We start from the raw sequence: 22328 nt of genomic DNA, 5'->3' as shown, positions 1-22328 counted from the left end.
GCATATACTCACTTGCACTTCATTCCCACAAAGCCCTTCCCATGTCCCATACTGCTCCTTGGATTGGCGGAACAATCGCACTGCGTCTGTGAATGCTGGGGCCTCCACCTTGGAGTCTTCTGGAATCCCTAAAACAGCATAGAGAAGCTCTGTCATTGTCTGGGGACTAACATCATAGGAAATATCAACATAGTCGGCAGGCTGACTGCATAAACACAGCTGTTCTCCACCAGTGGTGCTGGTGCAATTTTCAGAGTGGGGGAGGGTGCTGCCCTCAATGTTACATCACTAAAGTCATAGGGAGTGTGAAAAACTCCAAGAGTCATACAAAGAACAAGTGTAGCAAATGAATTCACCAGGAGAATGGTAAGCATCTGGTAGGTAGCTGGTGGTGCATTTTGGAGCACACTGTCACAAATATATTAATTAATCATGTGTGCTCGCGTGCAGCCATTTACAGAGAAATTTTTTTTCAATAAAATGGCACTAAATTTGCACAGACATCCAATTTTACAGATATCTATACCTCGCCCAAACAATGTGTGGATATCGAGTTTCAGCAAATATTTAATGTGCACATCAAGTGTTTTAATGTGTTTTGATTCTATTAAATTCTTTGTTGCCATCACATTTCAGAATTACAAAAAAAATGTAACCAAACGTTTATCTCAAAAGCAGTAATAAAGTAATAAATGTAGGCCCGATTCCGAGTGCTCAGGTTAATTTCGATATGTGAGGTAACCACACAGTTCAGAATTACTAGTTGGGCAGCACCCCCCCCCCCCCCCCCCCCGCCACCAAATTGTCTACAGATCAATTTTAGCGGTTCAAAAGTGCCGACATTTACACGAGAAATTGGCCTGATACATACCAGGACATGCAGATTTAAGTTCAGAAATCCACGTGCTTAGCTCCATTTTTTGAGTAATTGGCACTATTTATCACACCCAATAAACTCTGATCACTACAGTGTTGACTTTTGTCAGGTCTGATAAATATTGCACCCTCCTTTGGGGCACTCATAATCAAGACCCAAGTCTAAATTCTGGATACTGACTGTAAAGCTGCTTTTACGTTGAGGGGAGCTGTGTGAGCAAGCAAGTATTGCATCTGTGCCAGGGGATGAAGTGAGAGAATGGGAAAAGGGGCATCTGGAGGAAGGACAAAGGCATAGGGGCCAACACACCCATTGCAGGTGAGAACCTGCTGACTTTTTAAGCCAAAACCAGGAAGGTCAGGGTGGGAGACAGGAAGCAGTGGAGGCTGGGGGAGTGGTTTGTGGAGTGCTGTCAAACAGAGGTTGAAGTTAGTTGACTTATGAAAGAAAGGATCAGAACAGGGAAGAGCCAGTGAAAATGGGCAATCAGCAGAACATTCTTACTAAAGCTACTTATAGTACTTGGGGTGGGGCCGCTGAACTTGCTTAAATAAATCAACATAGAAGAGGACTGTAGGCAGTATCTGAGTGCACTGTATATTAAGGTGATGGCACTTTGTCTTTCATCCGTAAATTGAACACTGAGGGGTGTTTCGGCCTGAGGGCTCCACTGGAGAAGCCCCAAGTAGCCACAAGATGTGGCTGATCATGGAAAACAAGGGCTCCTAAAGGTCTGTGTTTGTATATACAGACTAGTTCTGCAGCCACCTGCACCTATAAACACTTGTTAAAGAGTAGCCTCTTGTACCTGGCAATTCAAGGGCATTCAATTTTCCAATGGCGATGGGAAATTGAAGAGGTAAAAGGGGGAAAGATACAATCAAGAAGTCACTGAAGAGGCAATCGGGAAATAAAAATGCTCCTTCTGAGCAGAAAAACATCTCACCCCTGCCACTAAACCACTAGTCTGTCCAAAGCAGACAAGTGCCTGTTGGCATGAGATGGAAGGGCCAGTCTGGGAGGACTCCGCAGAGACGTTTTAAGGCATGGACAAAGTGGGCTCTGGCCCAGGGCCCCAGCCTTGCAAGGGGCCCCCTGATAGAGCCAGCTCTGTTCTGCAAAGAGTCTTGCCCTGATGACTCTGAATGATTTTTAAACAGATTGTTCTAAATAGCATTTTTCTATCATTTCTTTTTCTGTGTGAGTCTATTACAGACATTTTGCAGACAAAATGGGTTTATATTTCATGCAACATCCATTTAAAAAGGTTATTTTAGATGAATACAGGAACTCACGTATGAAGAATAGGAAGGCGTGACAGAAATTATTTGCAGTCATATTAGTAGGCTGCTGCTGTGTTACAATACTGAAACACACATCACTATCCCTGAAAATCAGATGTACATACATTTAGAATTTGATCAAAGAGGGCATGGAAGATCTGAAACAGAATCATAAAATCAGAGCTTTTGGACTGGGGCCCCCAAAATCCTTAAAACGTCCCTAGGGAGGAGCACGGAGAATGAAAGCTGTGTCAGCAAAACATGGACGTACTCCTGGGGAGCCTGAGGTCCAGAAAGTAGAAGTGTCTTGACGATGTAATATGGACTTGCCTGGACCCATCATGTGCACGAGCCTTGTAAGCGGCAGTGTTTTAAACAGCAATATAAAGTGCAGGTGCTTCTTCTCCCAGCGTGCATGTCGGCTCCTATGAAGCACCAGTACTCTCCCATTAAATCTACGGTACCTCTGCTGAGAAGTGCTGGTGCTCCACATTTCATATTGAATAAGTGCAGGTACTCAGCACTGGTGACATGCAGACTGTGATGACCTACGTAGTTATATGAAGGGAGACCAAGGCGGCAAGCATGAGTGACCTTATGCTCCAGGGGTCACTGTAGGGATGCTCGTTTGTGATAAATGTTAAGGCAAATTTTATTGATAGTCTTCACACTTAAATATGAAAGTGATTGCTGCACTTTTGGAAAATAAGTGGAAGGAGCAGAGGAAAAGATTAAACGTTCTCCATTCAAGGGAGAGAAATGTATGTAATCCAGATGGATATTTGGAAAAGGTTCTGCTTATTTTTATAACAAACCTTTCTTTTGCCACAGTTTAATCATTTGAGTATTTTTAGCTGCTCAGTGAGTTACACTTTTACATACTTGCAGTTTCCATATTGTGTATCAGCTCAGCTTAAAGTTCTGGCAAAGCTGAGGACACAGGTGTGTGATATCCAGGTGCTACTGACATTGTTTGAGAACATGCAGACATGTTAACAGCGCTTGGATTGGGCATTCTTTGAGGGCACCTGGTGATCGTGTGCATCGGGTGGCAGGTTTGCTGAGCCCGCCTTTACCGCTGAGAAGTGAACAAATGTGATTTTTGTGAGTCATGTGACCTAGAGGCAGTGTGATTGAGTGGTGAAGAGGCTGGTGTTATCACCTGTTGCCTTTATTAAGGGTGTGCAAACAAAGTAAGAGGCCACACCTGAATGAGTGACAGGGTATTTGGAGCCTGTCAGTTTCACATGTGCTGTGACAGCGCCGCCATGTTGGTTTTCAGCTGTAAAGGCAGTGGCAAGTGAGTGTCATGATGATTGAGGCTGCAGTGAGAGCAGCCCATAGCTGGTTTCGGGCTAAGCCTTGGTAGTTTTGTTGTTGTTTTTATTTTATGTGACAGGCAGCAGTGTGAAGGGTGGTACAGGCGGTGCAGTAAGACGAGAGACCCCTTTTAATAGTATAGACAGAAGCTCTTATGCAACTGATGCTTCACTGTGCACATGATGGAGCTGTTAAAGACCCCTTTCAATAGTAGAGTTGGAGCGCTCTTACAACCTCACAGCTTCTTCGCCTTACAAATGTTTGAGCCGCTGTGTACCACTTTTAATACAAGAGATGGAGCGCTCTTACAACCTCACAGCTGCTTCGCCTTACATATGTTTGAGCCGCTGTGGACCATTTTTAATACAAGAGATGGAGCGCTCTTACAACCTCACAGCTGCTTCGCCTTACATATGTTTGAGCCGCTGTGGACCACTTTTAATACAAGAGATGGAGCGCTCTTACAACCTCACAGCTGCTTCGCCTTACAAAAGTTTGAGCCGCTGTGGACCACTTTTAATACAAGAGATGGAGCGTTCTTCACAACCTCACAATTGCTTCGCCTTACATATGTTTGAGCCGCTGTGGACCACTTTTAATACAAGAGATGGAGCGCTCTTAACAACCTCACAATTGCTTCGCCTTACATATGTTTGAGCCGCTGTGGACCACTTTTAATACAAGAGATGGAGCGCTCTTACAACCTCACAGCTGCTTCGCCTTACATATGTTTGAGCCGCTGTGGACAACTTTTAATTCAAGAGATGGAGCGCTCTTACAACCTCACAGCTGCTTCGCCTTACATATGTTTGAGCCGCTGTGTACCACTTTTAATACAAGAGATGGAGCGCTCTTACAACCTCACAGCTGCTTCGCCTTACATATGTTTGAGCCGCTGTGGACCACTTTTAATACAAGAGATGGAGCGCTCTTACAACCTCACAGCTGCTTCGCCTTACATATGTTTGAGCCGCTGTGGACAACTTTTAATACAAGAGATGGAGCGCTCTTACAACCTCACAGCTGCTTCGCCTTACAAAAGTTTGAGCCGCTGTGGACCACTTTTAATACAAGAGATGGAGCGTTCTTAACAACCTCACAATTGCTTCGCCTACATATGTTTGAGCCGCTGTGGACCACTTTTAATACAAGAGATGGAGCGCTCTTAACAACCTCACAATTGCTTCGCCTTACATATGTTTGAGCCGCTGTGGACCACTTTTAATACAAGAGATGGAGCTCTCTTACAACCTCACAGCTGCTTCGCCTTACATATGTTTGAGCCGCTGTGGACAACTTTTAATTCAAGAGATGGAGCGCTCTTACAACCTCACAGCTGCTTCGCCTTACATATGTTTGAGCCGCTGTCGTCCACTTTAAATACTGGTGATGGAGCGCTCTTACAACCTTACAGCTGCTTCGCCTTACATATGTTTGAGCCGCTGTGGACCACTTTTAATACAAGAGATGGAGCGCTCTTACAACCTCACAGCTGCTTCGCCTTACATATGTTTGAGCCGCTGTGGACCACTTTTAATACAAGAGATGAAGCGCTCTTAACAACCTCACAACTGCTTCGCCTTACATATGTTTGAGCCGCTGTGGACCACTTTTAATACAAGAGATGGAGCGCTCTTACAACCTCACAGCTGCTTCGCCTTACATATGTTTGAGCCGCTGTGGACCAAATTTAATGCAAGAGATGGAGCGCTCTTACAACCTCACAGCTGCTTGGAGCGCTCTTACAACCTCACAGCTGCTTCGCCTTACGTATGTTTGAGCCGCTGTGGACCACTTTTAATACAAGAGATGGAGCGCTCTTACAACCTCACAGCTGCTTCGCCTTACATATGTTTGAGCCGCTGTGGACCACTTTTAATACAAGAGATAGAGCGCTCTTACAACCTCACAGCTGCTTCGCCTTACATATGTTTGAGCCACTGTGGACCACTTTTAATACAAGAGATGAAGCGCTCTTAACAACCTCACAACTGCTTCGCCTTACATATGCTTGAGCCGCTGTGGACCACTTTTAATACAAGAGATGGAGCGCTCTTACAACCTCACAGCTGCTTCGCCTTACAAATGTTTGAGCCGCTGTGGACCACTTTTAATACAAGAGATGGAGCGCTCTTACAACCTCACAGCTGCTTCGCCTTACATATGTTTGAGCCGCTGTGGACCACTTTTAATATAAGAGATGGAGCGCTCTTACAACCTCACAGCTGCTTCGCCTTACATATGTTTGAGCCGCTGTGGACCACTTTTAATATAAGAGATGGAGCGCTCTTACAACCTCACAGCTGCTGCGCCTTACAAATATTTGAGCCGCTGTGGACCACTTTTAATACAAGAGATGGAGCGCTCTTACAACCTCACAGCTGCTTCGCCTTACATATGTTTGGGCCGCTGTGGACCACTTTTAATACAAGAGATGGAGCGCTCTTAACAACCTCACAGCTGCTTTGCCTTACATATGTTTGAGTCGCTGTGGACCATTTTTAATACAAGAGATGGAGCGCTGTTACAACCTCACAGCTGCTTCGCCTTACAAATGTTTGAGCCGCTGTGGACCACTTTTAATACAAGAGATGGAGCGCTCTTACAACCTCACAGCTGCTTCGCCTTACAAAAGCTTGAGGCGCTGTGGACCACTTTTAATACAAGAGATGGAGCGCTCTTACAACCTCACAGCTGCTTCGCCTTACATATGTTTGAGCCGCTGTGGACCACTTTTAATGCAAGAGATGGAGCGCTCTTACAACCTCACAACTGCTTCGCCTTACATATGTTTGAGCCGCTGTGGACCACTTTTAATACAAGAGATGGAGCGCTCTTACAACCTCACAGCTCCTTCGCCTAACAAATGTTTGAGCCGCTGTGGACCACTTTTAATACAAGAGATGGAGCGCTCTTAAAACCTCACAGCTGCTTCGCCTAACAAATGTTTGAGCCGCTGTGGGCCACTTTTAATACAAGAGATGGAGCGCTGTTAACAACCTCACAACTGCTTCGCCTTACATATGTTTGAGCCGCTGTGGACCACTTTTAATACAAGAGATGGAGCGCTCTTACAACCTCACAGCTGCTTCGCCTTACAAATGTTTGAGCCGCTGTGGACCACTTTTAATACAAGAGATGGAGCGCTCTTACAACCTCACAACTGCTTTGTCTTACATATGTTTGAGCCGCTGCGGACCACTTTTAATACAAGAGATGGAGCGCTCTTACAACCTCAAAGCTGCTTCGCCTTACGTATGTTTGAGCCGCTGTGGACCACTTTTAATACAAGAGATGGAGCGCTCTTACAACCTCACAGCTGCTTCGCCTTACAAATGTTTGAGCCACTGTGGACCACTTTTAATACAAGAGATGGAGCGCTCTTACAACCTCACAGCTCCTTCGCCTAACAAATGTTTGAGCCGCTGTGGACCACTTTTAATACAAGAGATGGAGCGCTCTTAACAACCTCACAACTGCTTCACCTTACATAATATTTGAGCCGCTGTGGACCACTTTTAATACAAGAGATGGAGCTCTCTTACAACCTCACAGCTGCTTCGCCTTACATATGTTTGAGCCGCTGTGGACCACTTTTAATACCAGAGATGGAGCGCTGTTACAACCTCACAGCTTCTTCGCCTTACAAATGTTTAAGCCACTGTGAACCACTTTTAATACAAGAGATGGAGCGCTCTTACAACCTCACAGCTGATTCGCCTTACAAATGTTTGAGCCACTGTGGACCACTTGTAATACAAGAGATGGAGCGCTCTTACAACCTCACAGCTTCTTCGCCTTACAAATGTTTGAGCCGCTGTGGACCACTTTTAATACAAGAGATGGAGCGCTCTTACAACCTCACAGCTGCTTCGCCTTACAAATGTTTGAGCCGCTGTGGACCACTTTTAATACAAGAGATGGAGCGCTCTTACAACCTCACAACTGCTTCGTCTTACATATGTTTGAGCCGCTGTGGACCACTTTTAATACAAGAGATGGAGCGCTCTTACAACCTCACAGCTGCTTCGCCTTACGTATGTTTGAGCCGCTGTGGACCACTTGTAATACAAGAGATGGAGCGCTCTTACAACCTCACAGCTGCTTCGCCTTACAAATGTTTGAGCCACTGTGGACCACTTTTAATACAAGAGATGGAGCGCTCTTACAACCTCACAGCTCCTTCGCCTAACAAATGTTTGAGCCGCTGTGGACCACTTTTAATACAAGAGATGGAGCGCTCTTAACAACCTCACAACTGCTTCGCCTTACATAATATTTGAGCCGCTGTGGACCACTTTTAATACAAGAGATGGAGCTCTCTTACAACCTCACAGCTGCTTCGCCTTACATATGTTTGAGCCGCTGTGGACCACTTTTAATACAAGAGATGGAGCGCTGTTACAACCTCACAGCTTCTTCGCCTTACAAATGTTTAAGCCACTGTGGACCACTTTTAATACAAGAGATGGAGCTCTCTTACAACCTCACAGCTGCTTCGCCTTACATATGTTTGAGCCGCTGTGGACCACTTTTAATACAAGAGATGGAGCGCTGTTACAACCTCACAGCTGCTTCGCCTTACAAATGTTTGAGCCACTGTGGACCACTTTTAATACAAGAGATGGAGCGCTCTTACAACCTCACAGCTGATTCGCCTTACAAATGTTTGAGCCACTGTGGACCACTTGTAATACAAGAGATGGAGCGCTCTTACAACCTCACAGCTTCTTCGCCTTACAAATGTTTGAGCCGCTGTGTACCACTTTTAATACAAGAGATGGAGCGCTCTTGCAACCTCACAACTGCTTCGCCTTACAAATGTTTGAGCCGCTGTGGACCACTTTTAATACAAGAGATGGAGCGCTCTTACAACCTCACAGCTGATTCGCCTTACAAATGTTTGAGCCGCTGTGGACCACTTGTAATACAAGAGATGGAGCGCTCTTACAACCTCACAGCTGATTCGCCTTACAAATGTTTGAGCCACTGTGGACCACTTGTAATACAAGAGATGGAGCGCTCTTACAACCTCACAGCTTCTTCGCCTTACAAATGTTTGAGCCACTGTGGACCACTTTTAATACAAGAGATGACGAGCTCTTAGAAGAGAGCTATTAGAGACATCTCTTTAGTACATTTTAGGGGCAGCTGTTAAGAGACCCAGACTCAGATTTATTAAAGATTTGCAGAGGCATAAAGTGGCTCAAAGCCACGCAAACTCTTGCAAAGGTATCACCTTTCCAGCACAAAATGTATTTTGCAATTGAAGAGCGCTGTTTTCTCAGCGCCAAGAGAACTTAGCATTTCTTTGCATCACGGGTCGCCACTGAGGTGTAACGTGGGTGGAGCAGCGCCCATATTTTTTTATGTCAATCCTAATCGTGTAAGATAGGAAAACCGTGCTTTGCATCAAAAAATAACGCCCACATGGAGTTAAAAGGGGAAATGCTCTTGTTTCTTTTATCAATCCACACATTATTTGTGTGCTGCAGCACAGAGCATGTGATTCCAATGTGTGGGCGGCTTTAGAGTTTGTCTGGGCACAGGAATTTGTAATGGAAGAGTATGCGTCCAGAGCAGGTGCTTCGCTAGGCCGTGCACACTCACCTATGCACCTTGGCGCGAGGCTGTGAGTGGTGCGAAACAGCCTTTTTAGTGCTATGTGTATCAAAGGATATGCAGTTCTTAAGCCGATAAGAAGCAGTCTGAGGAACCTGAGGCGTCAGACAGGGAGATCCGATTCCTCAGGTGCAAGAGGACATGTTTCTTGCCTATTTAATGTCAAACTGATCACGGCAATTCATCAGGCCTAATCTACTTAAGGTTTTGTCGGTAGAGGGTGCAAAATGTATAAACCGTACTCAACAGCAATCACAAGTGTATGCTTCAGGGTTAAAAACAGACCATATGTGGGAAAATACTATACCCCAACTATGAATGGCAGAGAAAAAACATGCTTTGCGAATAACCTACGTAGATCTCTGCCACCCCGGGGGTGACCTCAGTGGTGGCAGAGATACGGGTAGTTTGTTCCCTTAGTTAATTTTAATCTCACTTACCACAATCTACTCACCTTATCACACTTAACACTGCACCTCACTCTTCACATCGACAAAAACAAAAGAACTCCCGCAATGACTCCCCATGTGGCGCCCCCTGGGCACTGCAGTGACGGCCCAATGAGAAGCTGCCGGATGATGAAGCATGACACCCCTCTGGGTGTGTGAGGGCTCTTGCTCCTGAGGAATCAGATCCCTGCCCCGATGCCTCAGGATCCTCTGACCACTTCTTATCCTGTTAGGAACTGCATGCCCTTTGATTTACATAGCCTATCTGGGGGCATGTAGCCTGGACCCTCATTCGTCCTTTGTCCCTCCCTTGTAGACCACAGGCTTTAGTGCAGCAGTATAGTATCAGCATGCAATTTTAGGACATATGGCTCCATGCAGTGATAGGTTCCCTAGCTGCCTATATTTGTTCAGTCGAATTACATGAACCCGGCAGTGGCATAATGAAACGAGAGGGGATCCCCCAGCAAAGCGCATGCAGGCCCCCCCCCCCCCCCCACGCTAAATGTGGACCATGTTTAATTTTGGTATTATTACTTTGAGTTTTCTCTAGCGATAGTTAGACCTAAAGGTATCAGAGCGCTTCACGTGTTATATGATAACGTTTACAAGAGGTACATGATGGAAGCCGATGGCGAGGAAGAAGTGAGCCAAGTATACGCTGAGCCACGCAGGTCGATAAAATGTGCACCATTGAGTTGTAAAGTATTAGAACGTTATATTGCAATTCTGTCTCTATTTCCAGTTTTTTCCCTTCTTCGTTAGTTGATCACACTGATACTACTGTTGGTTTCTGATCATTTTATTATGGCCGTTGTTACTCGGTTACCGCCTCGATTTATTGTTTTGACAGTCTTTCGTTCTGTACCATAAGGAGGTTTATTCACTTTACACGTTTGTCAGTAGCTTACTTTCCATCAGCTAGGCTGCCTGGCATTTACAGGTGTTTCAGCATGGGTTAGTGATGCTTATTGTTATGCCAATGCCACTGAATTCAAGTGGGCATGGGGAAGACATGTTTTCTTTGAAGTGGATCCCAGTAACAGTCGCACCCAAAATGAACAACAAACAATTGAAATAGATTTGCTTCTTTTAATGGACGAGCAATGACCCTTATTTCAAAAGAACCCCACAGCAAAGTCACTAATCATTAACAAAGCCATAGGCAAGCATAGAAAGCATTTAAAGAAAGAAATCAGAAACAATCAGGGGCCTGTGGGGCTTCTTTCTCCCACTCTGCTGTATCATCAAAGCACAAAGTGCAGCACCCAGAGAGTATCCACGGCCATCTCTCTGGACGTTCACGTAGAACATCAAAAACGAAGGGTCTGCGAAATTCAAATCATTTGCCTGTGGGCATTTATGAAATGAGGCGTAATTACGCGAAATGCAAACCCGGCACTGGGTGCTATATTTTGAAACAAATTAATGTACTTGTATCCAAAAAATAGTGCAAAAAATACAAGCACCGCAAAAAGCAAACACTCACTGTTCATGTTGTTACCATGCACTAGATTTTGCTGCCAATGGCATATAATTACACAACATGGCATAATAGCATAATTTGGGCATTTCACATAACGAGTGTAAGTTATCTATGGCTTTGAGCATTGGAAAGCAGTAGTATGCGGGCTTCTTTCCAGAAGGAACAGTGTAGGTCTACACTGCTGCCCTCTGGAGACGTGCATGAAAAAACAAGCATTTACAATGCAATGGTCTCGGCATTTTTAAAGGTAGAGCTATTGGCATTTTTTTAAAATCATAAATAAATGGCATTGTCATTTACATTGCCAATAGCTTAATCATTAAATAAATGGCATTGTCATTTACAATTAGCTTTTAGCGATTAGCTTAATCGCTCGCAAATGCATGACCTATTGCATTTACACCCACACAGAGCCACACACACAAAGCCACCCACACACACATACAGAGCCACCCACACAGAGCCACCCACACAGAGCCAGGACTAAGTTGAAGGCTGTATGATGTATCAGGGTGGGGGGCGAGAAGGGGGCCACTCCTTGGCTAGGCACCTAAAGCAATAGAATGTTATTGTCGCTCTTTGTAGGGCATTTGAGAGCAGAGTTTGGCAGTGTAATATTAGGGAGAGGGGGAAGCAGTTATCAGTCACTTAAGTAAATGTGTACTGGTGCGAACATTCACATACGAAGCCAAACACTTGCTTCGTGTCTCTCTGGAGTCAGGCATCATTGGTGTACACCTGGCTATCCTGAAGTCCAATCACAAGCAGTCTCCTGAAAGTCTGGAACTCGCTAGTGCAACAAAACTAAAGACACATCTATCCCCTCACACCCCCATACACTGTAGCTCTGGCTGCATTCAGCCTGTGAGGCTTACAGGAGGTGGAGAACTGTAGAATCCCAAGCCACCTTTTCGATTACGAGCTGCAAGAGAACCTAGAACATACCCAGAGAAGGAGATAGATTTAGATATTACCAATTTAGGTAATGGGCAATACAATTCATTAGCAGGTCTATGGCAAGTAGATAAGGGATCCCATTTAAAATAGAGGTAAAACCTTTGCAAGCACCAGGGGCCACATATCCACGTTATACAAACCGTTGATCCAACCCTTAGTCACACACAAAACTGAAAGTACTTATCCAGATTTCGGAGGAGGCCATAGGCAGGAGGAGACATGGTGCAGGAAATAAATTGATGCTCCACAGAGAACACTCCATAAAAATGACAGACCGGTATCAAACCTCAGAAAAAGTAAACCAGATCACAGAAACAGAAGTTTGCCTCTGGATACCGTTCTGCCCAAAAAATTTCGATGTTGAAACGTAAACAAGGTTTGAAAGATGCACTGGGCTGCGCAGTTATCCAGGTGAAATGATGGCGTTGCAGGCATGCATCTATCTGGGTGTGCGTCTGTAAAACGCTGTACGGCGCAACAAATACACGAGCGCTTAGTGCAGCGCTACATAATAAATATAAGAAAATAAATGAATAATACAGTAGGTTTTTGCTTCACATCAACAGCTCTGGCTCGAGGTATGCACCTAAGCTTATAAATAGGGTACGTTTTTTTTGTGTGCATTTTTTTAGCCAGTAATGCTCGAGTTCCCCTGTTTCACCCTAAAACGGAGTAGGCTTCTGTCGAGTGAAGAGCTTTTTTTTTTTCTTTGTTCGGTTGTTCACCCACACTATGAACCACAAATGCGCAGATCCAATTAGCAACTAGGGTGCAATTACAATGGTCCATTAGTGTGGCGATATACAGAGTCCGGAAAAGGGCGACGCATTCAGCAGTGAACGATCATATACAAGACAATAATAAGCAGTTCATTCTTTTTTTAGAGGGCAGGCCATGCCAAATACGTGTCAAAAGTAAGATCCAAGAAGGTCCCGGTATATTTAAAGGGGCCATTACAGCTCAGTTATGCCGATAGGGTAGAGTATTGCCCCGGTTTAAGCCATACATTTTAATTTACGAGGCACCCTACTTGCACTTTTTCTAAGCGCCAAGAACGATCTTACACGGGACGTGTATGAATTACACGAAAACCCATTATCCAGCCTGCCAGGTGCTTGGGCTCCCCTGCAAGATGGGCAGGAAATGCCGTGCACATTTGTCCGGCGGTCGATCTCGTACCCTGGACCTTCGGGACACGACCCCGGTCTTCCCTGCCTTGATGCTCCTGAAGCGCCCACGAGACGACCGGGTGTTATCGTCATCACCCCTAAGCCGGCCGGGCCGGGAAGGGGTCAGGGAGGGACCCTGCGCCTCCTGCACTGCGGGGTGGGGTGACTATAGCTCCTCGAAGGGGGTGCAGCGAGCCGTGCCGTGTGCATGGGGGCATCCAGGGTCCGAAGAGGAGAATTGAAGGCGAGCTCTGGGGGAGGAGGGGGTCGGGGTGATGGAGGGCGGGGCGGGGGGGTGTCGCAGGGTAGAGGGGCCGCATCACTGGCCTCCAGCGCGGACACATGTGCTGTTCATGGCTCCTTCTTTGCTGTGCTCGGCGCCGGCAGCATGAGAGTGCGGGCCCCGCGGTCACTCGCTCACCAGGCTCTGCCCCCTCTCCGGGGCTCAGGGCGCCCTCTGTGCCCCCCTCAGTTCGTGCCCTCTCCGGGTGTCCTCTCTCTGCCCCTCACTAGGCGCTGGGTTGGTGGCAGCCTCAAGGCGCTAGAGTGCAGAGGCCTGGACGTGCTGCAGATGTGGAGTGGTGGAGGGTGGAGGGGGGATGCTCACTCACCAGTGCCGGACGGTCAGTGTCCCCTCTCCGGGGGTGTCCTCTCTGTGCTCCTCACTAGGCGCTGGGTCGGCTGCAGCATCAAGGCGCTAGAGTGCAGAGGTCCGGACCCCAGGGCGGTGGAGGCAGAGGTCCTGCAACCCACTATCCCTCTTCCGTACTCATCTCCCGATGTCCGACCAGGGAGCACCGATGACCGCCGCAGCTGCTAGCATGCTTTAAGCCTTCTCTGGTCAGGCACCACTGCGGGGCCTTGAGGCAGAATCGAGGCCTCAGCTCTCGCATAACAGCTCCGCCCCTCCCTCCAGAGATCATCTCAAGCCGCCGGCAGTCCACGTTATGCGGTGACCACTCTACGTGAATTGGACATGCCAGGGGGCTCAGGAATCGCATCCCTGACCTGCAAGAGCAGAGCCACCGCACTACAGAGGTGGAACTGGCGATGGCCCGACCCCGCACACGGTTAGCTTAATAGAGGCTCACATGCAGCCCTGCACTGAAGCCCACGGCGGTTGCGAGCCTGCAACACACTTGATTAGGGCCCACATCCAGCTCCTGGGGATCCCACCTCAAAATCATTGTTCGGGCAGCACAGCTCGTCCGGGGCCAGGAGGGAGAGGGTCAGACCACTCGGTGGGCCGGCCGAGCAACAATGGCGGCCGCAAATATCCGAAAATTTCAGATTTGTGGCGTGTTTTTGGCGTTCTGAGTGACGGATGACGTCACAGGTGGAAAGAACGCCAAAAACACGGCCCCGAATCCGAAAGAGACGGGGCTTGATTGGAGTGATGCCCCTCTCCTCCAATGGCTGGCATCCATTTAGGAAGCCAGCCAATGGAGGAGAGATGGAGGAGAGAGGCGGGTTCAAGCCCCGTCTAAAAAACATTAAATCTCCGACCAAAGACTGCGCAAGCGCAGCCTTTAGGTCCTCGACCTAAAAATGTAGCACTGGATTGACCAGACGTGCGCAGAATGTTCCTGTAGGCTGGGACAGATTGTCTATGGATGCCATGAAATATATTGGAAGGTCGAAGAAAAAGGTGCGCTTCTCTCTATTGGCATTTTGTTCCAGTGACTTTGGAGCGGACAGGCGGGATGTGGGGGCCACTGACTCGACATCACTAATTCTACAATTCACGAAAAGGGACAATAAAAAGTGACACTATATCGAAGTTTAGCTATTCAATATCCTAATTTTTATGTATATTGGCCTACGTGGTGGGTGGGAGTGGTTTTAATTTCTCTACTTTAAATAATGAATCCTCTTGTTTGCCAGATTGTTGTGGACTTAGAAAACCAACACTCAAAAAAAGGCACAGAAGGATTGCACACCTTAATCAATGCTGTCCCCTCCGGTGACGGGCGGAATAACACGTGTTTGACAATAGAGGCTGGCAGGCTTCTAGGAAGAAGCCAAGAAGTAGGCGAGGCCAGCTCCTGTTGTAGGAGAGGGGCAGATAGCGCCTATTGAACCCCATCTTCGCCATCTATAATATGGGAGCTGTCAGGGACTGCTTTATTTATTTATTTTTTTCTTTATGCGATTTTATATAGCGCGAACTTTCCCCGAAGGTGTCAGAGCGCTTTACATAAGAACCAGTTGAAAAACATAAGGACTTAGGATTACATGCGTTACATAGAGGATACAAACAGAAAAAATTGCAAATGTACAAGATATAAAGTCACACAAGGAGGAGATACAAATGGATATACTCTAAGAGTCACATATGAATGGTAGATAGTACAAAGGTCTACTGCATATACTAGTGATTAGAGTTATCTCTATATACATAGGGAAGGGATACACATGGATATACTCAAAGAGTCACATAGGAATGGTGGAGAGCACAACGGTCTACAGCATATACTAGTGATTAGAGTTATCTCTATATACATAGGGAAGGGATACACATGGATATACTCTAAGAGTCACAGCGGACTACTGCATATACTAGTGGTTAGAGTTATCTCTATATACATAGGGAAGGGATACACATGGATATACTCTAAGAGTCACATAGGAATGGTGGAGAGCACAACGGTCTACAGCATATACTAGTGATTAGAGTTATCTCTATATACAGAAAAGCAGAGTTCCATTAAGTGGGGTTGGAGGGGGAATGCAGTCGGAGGGGGGATGCAGTCACAGCACCAGGGGAGGGACAGAGAAGGGCAGGAAAGTGAGACAAACGGGAGAGGGAAGCAGATAGTAACGATTAAGACAGTGAGGAGAGTGTCAGAGGCAACAAGAGAGACAATAGAAGGGTCTCTAGGACAGAGAGGGGAGAGGTCAGAGGTCGCTAAAATGGCAGAGGAGAAAGGTAGAAGAAGAAGCGAGTCATAAAAAGAAAAGAAAATGGCGGGGAGTGCAGAGGTCCAAGTCTGAAAGTCCAGGAAGAGTGCCGCCATAGCCAGCAAGTCTGGGGGGAGAAAGGCAGTCCGCAGCAAAGTCACAGCCTCATCGCCCATGAGGAGCTGGGGCAGAGGAGTTTGATCCGAAGACCAGGGGTCGGGGAAGAAAGACCACGGGCGCCAAGACAGCTGTTCGCAGAACGGGAGGCAGTCCCGGGAGCAGGGGAGAACACGCCACTAAGCTAACCCACATCATCTGGGGCCAAATGGAGGCGCCTCAGCAACGCCGACGCTGGATGGGCACAGGAGGAGGCACAGGAGGAGGGCACAGGAGGAGAGCTTTGCAGGCTATGCTTTGGCAGCAGCCGATCGCGAGCTTGAAAGTCTGCCCGGGGAGTCATTTGCACCGATGTCCCTAAGGCGCCGCCATTTTGGGGTCAGGACAAGCCCCGGGGCAGAGCAGACTGGAGCGCTTCTCAGAGGAGAGCAGCGTTAGTTGCGGTGGCGCCCGGCTCACCTCTAGTGCTGGTGTAAAATTGGAGGCCAAGGTCTTCAGGTGGCAACCTCCGCTGGTACCACAGGATCCGGTGAACAAAGCCACCATTTTAATCAGGAGCTCCTCCGTGGGTGAGAGGTTGAGCCAGCAGGTAGGAGAGAGGAGCAAGTGGTACAGGAGGTCTGCTGGAAAACAGGGTGTATGAGGTGTCGGAGGTGCGGGGTTAACCCCAGGACAGGCCAGTGGTTTCTTCAGCTCAGCTGCAGCATAGGCAGAGGGGCAGCAGCTCGTGGTGGGAGAGGCAGTGAGCGCAGGGCCCAGGTCATCAATTAGAGGCGCCGATCGGCATTTGCGGGTCACCTCTGGGCGCCATTTTAAAGTCAGGCAGGCGTGGGAGAACCGATTGCGGCGGGGCCATCTCCGGTGTAAAGCCGTTTCCGAGGCCCCCGAGGTAGGGTTCCACTAGTGGCAGTTGCTGTGTCCCTCGAAATGCGCACTTTGGACATACCTCCTGTAGAGGGATGCAGCCATCGGCGCTCTCGGCAGGGCTCCGGTCGCCATTTTGGCCGCCGCTGTCGTCTCTCCGCACCACAAATCTACGCTACTCCAGTGGCACCAGCAGCGATCTGAGCAGCCCCGCAGGTGCCCCATACCTTCCGCTTCAGGTAGGGAGCGTGAGCATCGCGGAGGGCTTCCTTCAGACGCTGGGATCCAGGCCGGAGCAGCGCGTGGACCGGGAGCCGAGACGGTCCACGTCCCGTCCATCTCGGCTCCTCCTTGTAGTCTTTAGCCTTGTAGTCCTTTATGCACACGTGTATGGCGGTACTCTTACAGCCAACCCGCCCCTTTACTTCCCATAAAGGCTCTGTTACTGATCGTCGATGTGTATTTTGTTGTGCAGTATTTATGAGGACGCTATATAGAAGGAGCTATGAAAAGACCCTCATAGTAAATATGGGGGAGCAATGGCGAACGGCTGCCTGGCCATGTCACGGACTCCCCGACGTTTACTTTGTCGGGGTACCTGGACAGATTCATCTTGCTTGACAATAGGGGGTGATTACAAAGCTGCCGCCTCACTGAGATTACGGGGGTGATGTACTGCCCCCGCCATCAAGCAGAAATTAGGGTGATACTATGGTGCTGCCTGGGGCTCCTTCTCACATTGAATACTGGGGCGCTGTTTTATACCCTCTCCTAGAGGTGCGTGTGCTCACAGTGAACCTAAAGTTTTAAATACCCGGGTGCTCTTACATTTTTTTTGCTTTAGATACTTGCACAAGTGCCACCATTGCCTACGTAACGTTTGTTCTTGTGCTTGAGTGTCTGCCATTTATTGCAGTATTATACCTCTACTTGTACTTTGTACGTACGCGGTTGTAACCTGCACACATGTCCCTTTTTTCCTCCTGTATTGCACCGTTTGCTACCTCTTGTATTTTGTTTGCTCACAATTGTCATTTTTGCCTCATGTAACTTAACGTTCGCTTTTGTAATCTTCTTCTCCTCATGTATCAGTTCTGTTCCTATTGTGAAGCGCTCTGACACCTTCGGGTAAAGTCCGCGCTATATAAAAACGCATAAAAAATAAATAAATAAAGACACGTCTACAGCAAATGTTAGGGTGCTATGGAGCCCTTTAGGTCACAGAATACTGGGCGTTGTTTTGAACCATCCGCCCGGTGAATCTCGGGTGTTGTTATAGGCACAGTGTACATTAGGGTGCTTTGTAGATGTTTCCCCTCAGTGACTGATTCCTGTCGAAAATTCCCCCCTCACAGTGAATCCCGGAGCACTGGTACAGTCCTCTCTATGACCACGAGGTGGCGCTGCGCAGCCGGAGTTTCCAGGCCGGTGGCCCGTCCCTCCTCCCCGCGTCCTCCTCCCAGCGCTGGTGAGCGCCGTGGTTTGTGGTCGTGAGCTTCCTTGGTGACTCATCCCGCCCTCCCCGTGACTCTCCTTCCGGCCTCCTCGGTTCTCCCCACTGCACACATGGCAGTCACGCTGTTGACGGGCGCGGGGCGGGGGAAACCTGGGCTCACTATGATTGCATCTGTCTGTGGGTCTGCATAATAATGTGCGCACGAGCAAATCTGTACGCGAGCGCGTGCACGACCTTGAAATCGGTGTTGTTCTGCATGTTCTTCTGTGGAAATCTCGGCACGCATGAGTGGACGTGTGTGAAATCTGTGGTGTGGTACGTGTGTATTAAATCTGCGTGTGAATGTGTGTGGAATTGTGTATGCGTGCACTTGTGAGGGCGTGTGCGTATTATTTCGTGGCTGTAACCAGCGTGAGGGGGTACTGGGCTCTGATTTGTTCACTGTTGGTCCCCAGTAGCTCAGGTATTACGGTAATCCAGTTGGACAAGCGAGAGACCCATGTTGAATAACTGAGCTCCCCAAAGATACCCAGGCCAAGCGATGAAGCCTAATAACACACAATACACTTCTGTGTCCAGTCAGCACTATTTACAAGCATTTTCATTGACAAAAGGTCTCTCCTGTGGGACCTACTGGCTTTGCCAATGGTTTTAGATATGCTGCGCTTTGCAGCATGTCTAAAGCATTACCCCAAAAAATGCTTTTGATGTGGCCGCGTAATTTTGTAGGTGCGTGCACTGCACACGCACGCACGCGCCTATAAAATGATGCAGTTCGATCGGTAACTAAAAAGGAAATAAACGTGCTAAACATTTTTTTAAGGGTGGTGGGAAACCACTTGGGGAGAGGAAGCAACACGAGATAAATGCTACATGGGTGGAGAAAGGAAGCAACACGGAGTATGAAGCGGAGAAGCAACATGGGGCCAAAACAAAACAGGAGTCCAGATGTGGGAAGCAACACAATCAGGGGCGGCTCTTCCATTGTAGTGGCGGAGTGTCGCCCCACTTAAGCACCCACCAAAACCCCAGAGATGAAGAATAACTGGTAATTTATTACAATTTTATTTTTTTATTTTTTAAGGGGCGCCCGCTGAGTGACAGCAGGGAGGAGTGGGGGGCAGACGGATGCCTTGGCACTGTTTATTGTGTGCATGTCTCTTTGGCCAGTTGTCTTGCGAAGGCCAGCCAGACATGCACACTTTATGGTTTACATCTTTTTATTGTATTTCCAAAACAGAATCACCACCTACAACCTATTGACCGGTAGGAAACGTCAGAGCATAGAAATATAGAAAGGATAGAAGCTAGAAAGGCAGAGGGAGAGAGAAAGTAGATGAGTGTGGGGAGATGACATGCACACTTTAAACCTCTCAACCCAGCTGTCTTAAGACAGATACATTGAAAGCAAGTGCAGACCTCCAGTGCACTAGGGAACGCAGAAAGAGGCCGCTCACATCACTCAGGGCACTGCTCACATGCTGGTTAAATGCACATGAGCAGGCCATAATTGGCCGAGGGAGTTTGCTGAGGCCTGCACTGTAGTCCCAGCGGAATTGTTTGGAGTGAGGAGGACGTCGCGCATCATGATATTGTAAGTGTTTTAATTTTTTTTTTGTTTGCCTGGTCTCGCACTCACCCATTTGCCTACCCTTCCATAGATGCCAGCCGCCACGGCGCGGTATGCGCCATTGGAGGGATCAAACTGGTGAAAGAAAGCAACTCTGAGGTGGCGAGAAGAAAGCAAACAGACAAGAAGGCAACCTAGGGGAGAAGGAAGAAGCACATGAGCGAGAGAGGGGCACATGAGCGAGAGAGGGGCACATGAGCGAGAGAGGGGCACATGAGCGAGAGAGGGGCACATGGAGCGCTGCAGGGGGGAGAAAAGCACACAAGGTCTTGCAGAGTGCCTACACAAAAATAAACAAGTAACGCCTGAAAAAGTGTGCCGTGGGGGGACACAGTAATGCATCCTGCTCCAGGGTAGGATAAACAGAGGAACATAGAGGCACTGAATAACCTTGGCGGTCGATGGAAAATGCTATATTTTAGTGACGGTTTCAAGGGATCTCTTATCGGAAACACTCTGGAATCAGTTCTGTTAATTTTCCACAGTCTCTGGTGACCTTAAAGTCAGATTAAATGTCCTAGTGTACCAAGTGTGCTATGACACATCTGCCTTTGTTCATCTTTGGCATTTGGGTCAGCAGTCAATGGTGCAACTAATTGGGTTAGCTTTCGATAATCTGCTAATACGTAAAAAAAAAAAAACAGCTAAACCTTTTAAACCTTGCGAAGCCAGCACTCAAAAGTAAATTAGGATTTCCAGTTTTAGAAGATTATTGTTGCAAGGTCCCAACAAACTGGACCAAATTGTAGGTACGGTCTATGTAACAGGGCTCATGTAACAATGCTGCACTGGACAAGTTAAGGGGATGGTCGATTACAGTCCAGCTGCCCTCGTGAAGTCATAAACAGGTGAGCAGTTGTGTTGAAAATGGACAAGCATTCACAGGAGGTCCAAAAGACTGCCAAGCTGTTGGTGCTGATATCTTACTAAAGATACACAGTATGGGGCAGGGTGATGCAGGCTCGCCACACTCCTCGAGTCAACCTATCTGCAGGATTCAGTATGCTGGGCCTAGCGGGAGCCCTCCTGGCCAGCAGCCAGCTCCTGCCATACCATTAAGTACAGCTTCCTCTTCCTATAGGACAGATCACAACAGCAGGGCTCCAAGGCATGAGTTCAATCTTTGAGAACATAGAAACTTTCAGAGTATGGCTTCCTGTAAGATGCAGTGTTGTGTTAAGGATTTTTGGGGCAATGGGCAAGACAACTTAACATTTTATTACACAATTTATTACCAAATTGTGTGTTTATTGTAGCCTGTACAACGTCAAACAAACTTTCAGAAATGGGGTTCGCACAGACACAGTTGAAATATTTCTTTCTAATGACCCCAAACATCCTTAGATGATACTGAGCAAAGACAGACAGAGGTGAAGGTAGAGATAAGCAGAGAGAAGACAAGAGGTTCAGATACAGATAGAGGTGTGCTGGAGAGAGGCAAAGTTTCATTTGCCAGGAAGACTCTTGGAAGGTGGAAGCCCTAGGAAACTGGCCACCTCGCTCCTACCTTAAAACTGTTCTACTGACACCATCAGCCATCCACACAGATATGTGTGGAGCACTTTATTGGCAGTTACTGTCTGTTTCTACTAATATATGTTACATATATATTTGTGCCGAAAATGAATTTGTTTTTCTGTTATTCTCTTGTTGTTACAGATAACCCCTGACGAAGGGACTCTAGTCCCGAAATGCATAGGGTTGGATTGTCTTAATTGTTCTGTAGAATTTGTTACATTTTGAATGTATTACCAAGGGTTAAAATACAGTAATTCAATGTATGATTAGAAACCTAATTTCAAAGAAAAAGTTTATGGTTTAATCATATGTGTACAGAGTTGTCATTTGAATGTATTTTTTAAAATCACCGCTGTCGTTGCGTGTTAGAGTCCCAGCTGTGTATCTGCGAGTAAGCCTATATTTGTGAACATATCTGTAAGTCTCTAGCGGTGGTAAGGTAGATGTGTGTGTGTGCTTCTGTGTGTGTGTGTGTGTGTAGTTGACTTGGGTGGAATGCTTCTTTGTTCTCAGCTGTACTTTTAAACATGTGTGGGTTTAACATGTTGCCTGTGTGCGGTTTTGTAAATAGCTGTGGCTTCTAGTGTGAATTCGGATTTGTGTTAGGTTATGTGTGCACTAAGTGATGTATAGCTAGTTGGGTGTACATATGTCTGATAATGCGTAGGTGTAATGCTGC

At 47.3% G+C, this 22328-nt stretch overlaps 1 protein-coding gene across 1 annotated transcript in view; it reads right to left on the bottom strand.

Moving 5' to 3' along the window:
• The window catches only part of NIBAN2 (niban apoptosis regulator 2), a 300751-nt gene that overhangs the window by 34266 nt on the left and 244157 nt on the right, over positions 1–22328 (bottom strand). The window contains exon 6 of the mRNA XM_078642003.1: positions 13–128. Coding sequence (XP_078498129.1) covers positions 13–128 — 116 coding nt within the window. The remainder of the gene's footprint in view (positions 1–12; positions 129–22328) is intronic.

Source organism: Lissotriton helveticus, chromosome 5_1 (assembly GCF_964261635.1).
Source record: "Lissotriton helveticus chromosome 5_1, aLisHel1.1, whole genome shotgun sequence".
NCBI classification, from domain to species: Eukaryota; Metazoa; Chordata; class Amphibia; order Caudata; family Salamandridae; genus Lissotriton; species Lissotriton helveticus.
Note: the sequence above shows the minus strand (reverse complement) of the source record. Positions and strands in the feature narration are given on the sequence as shown.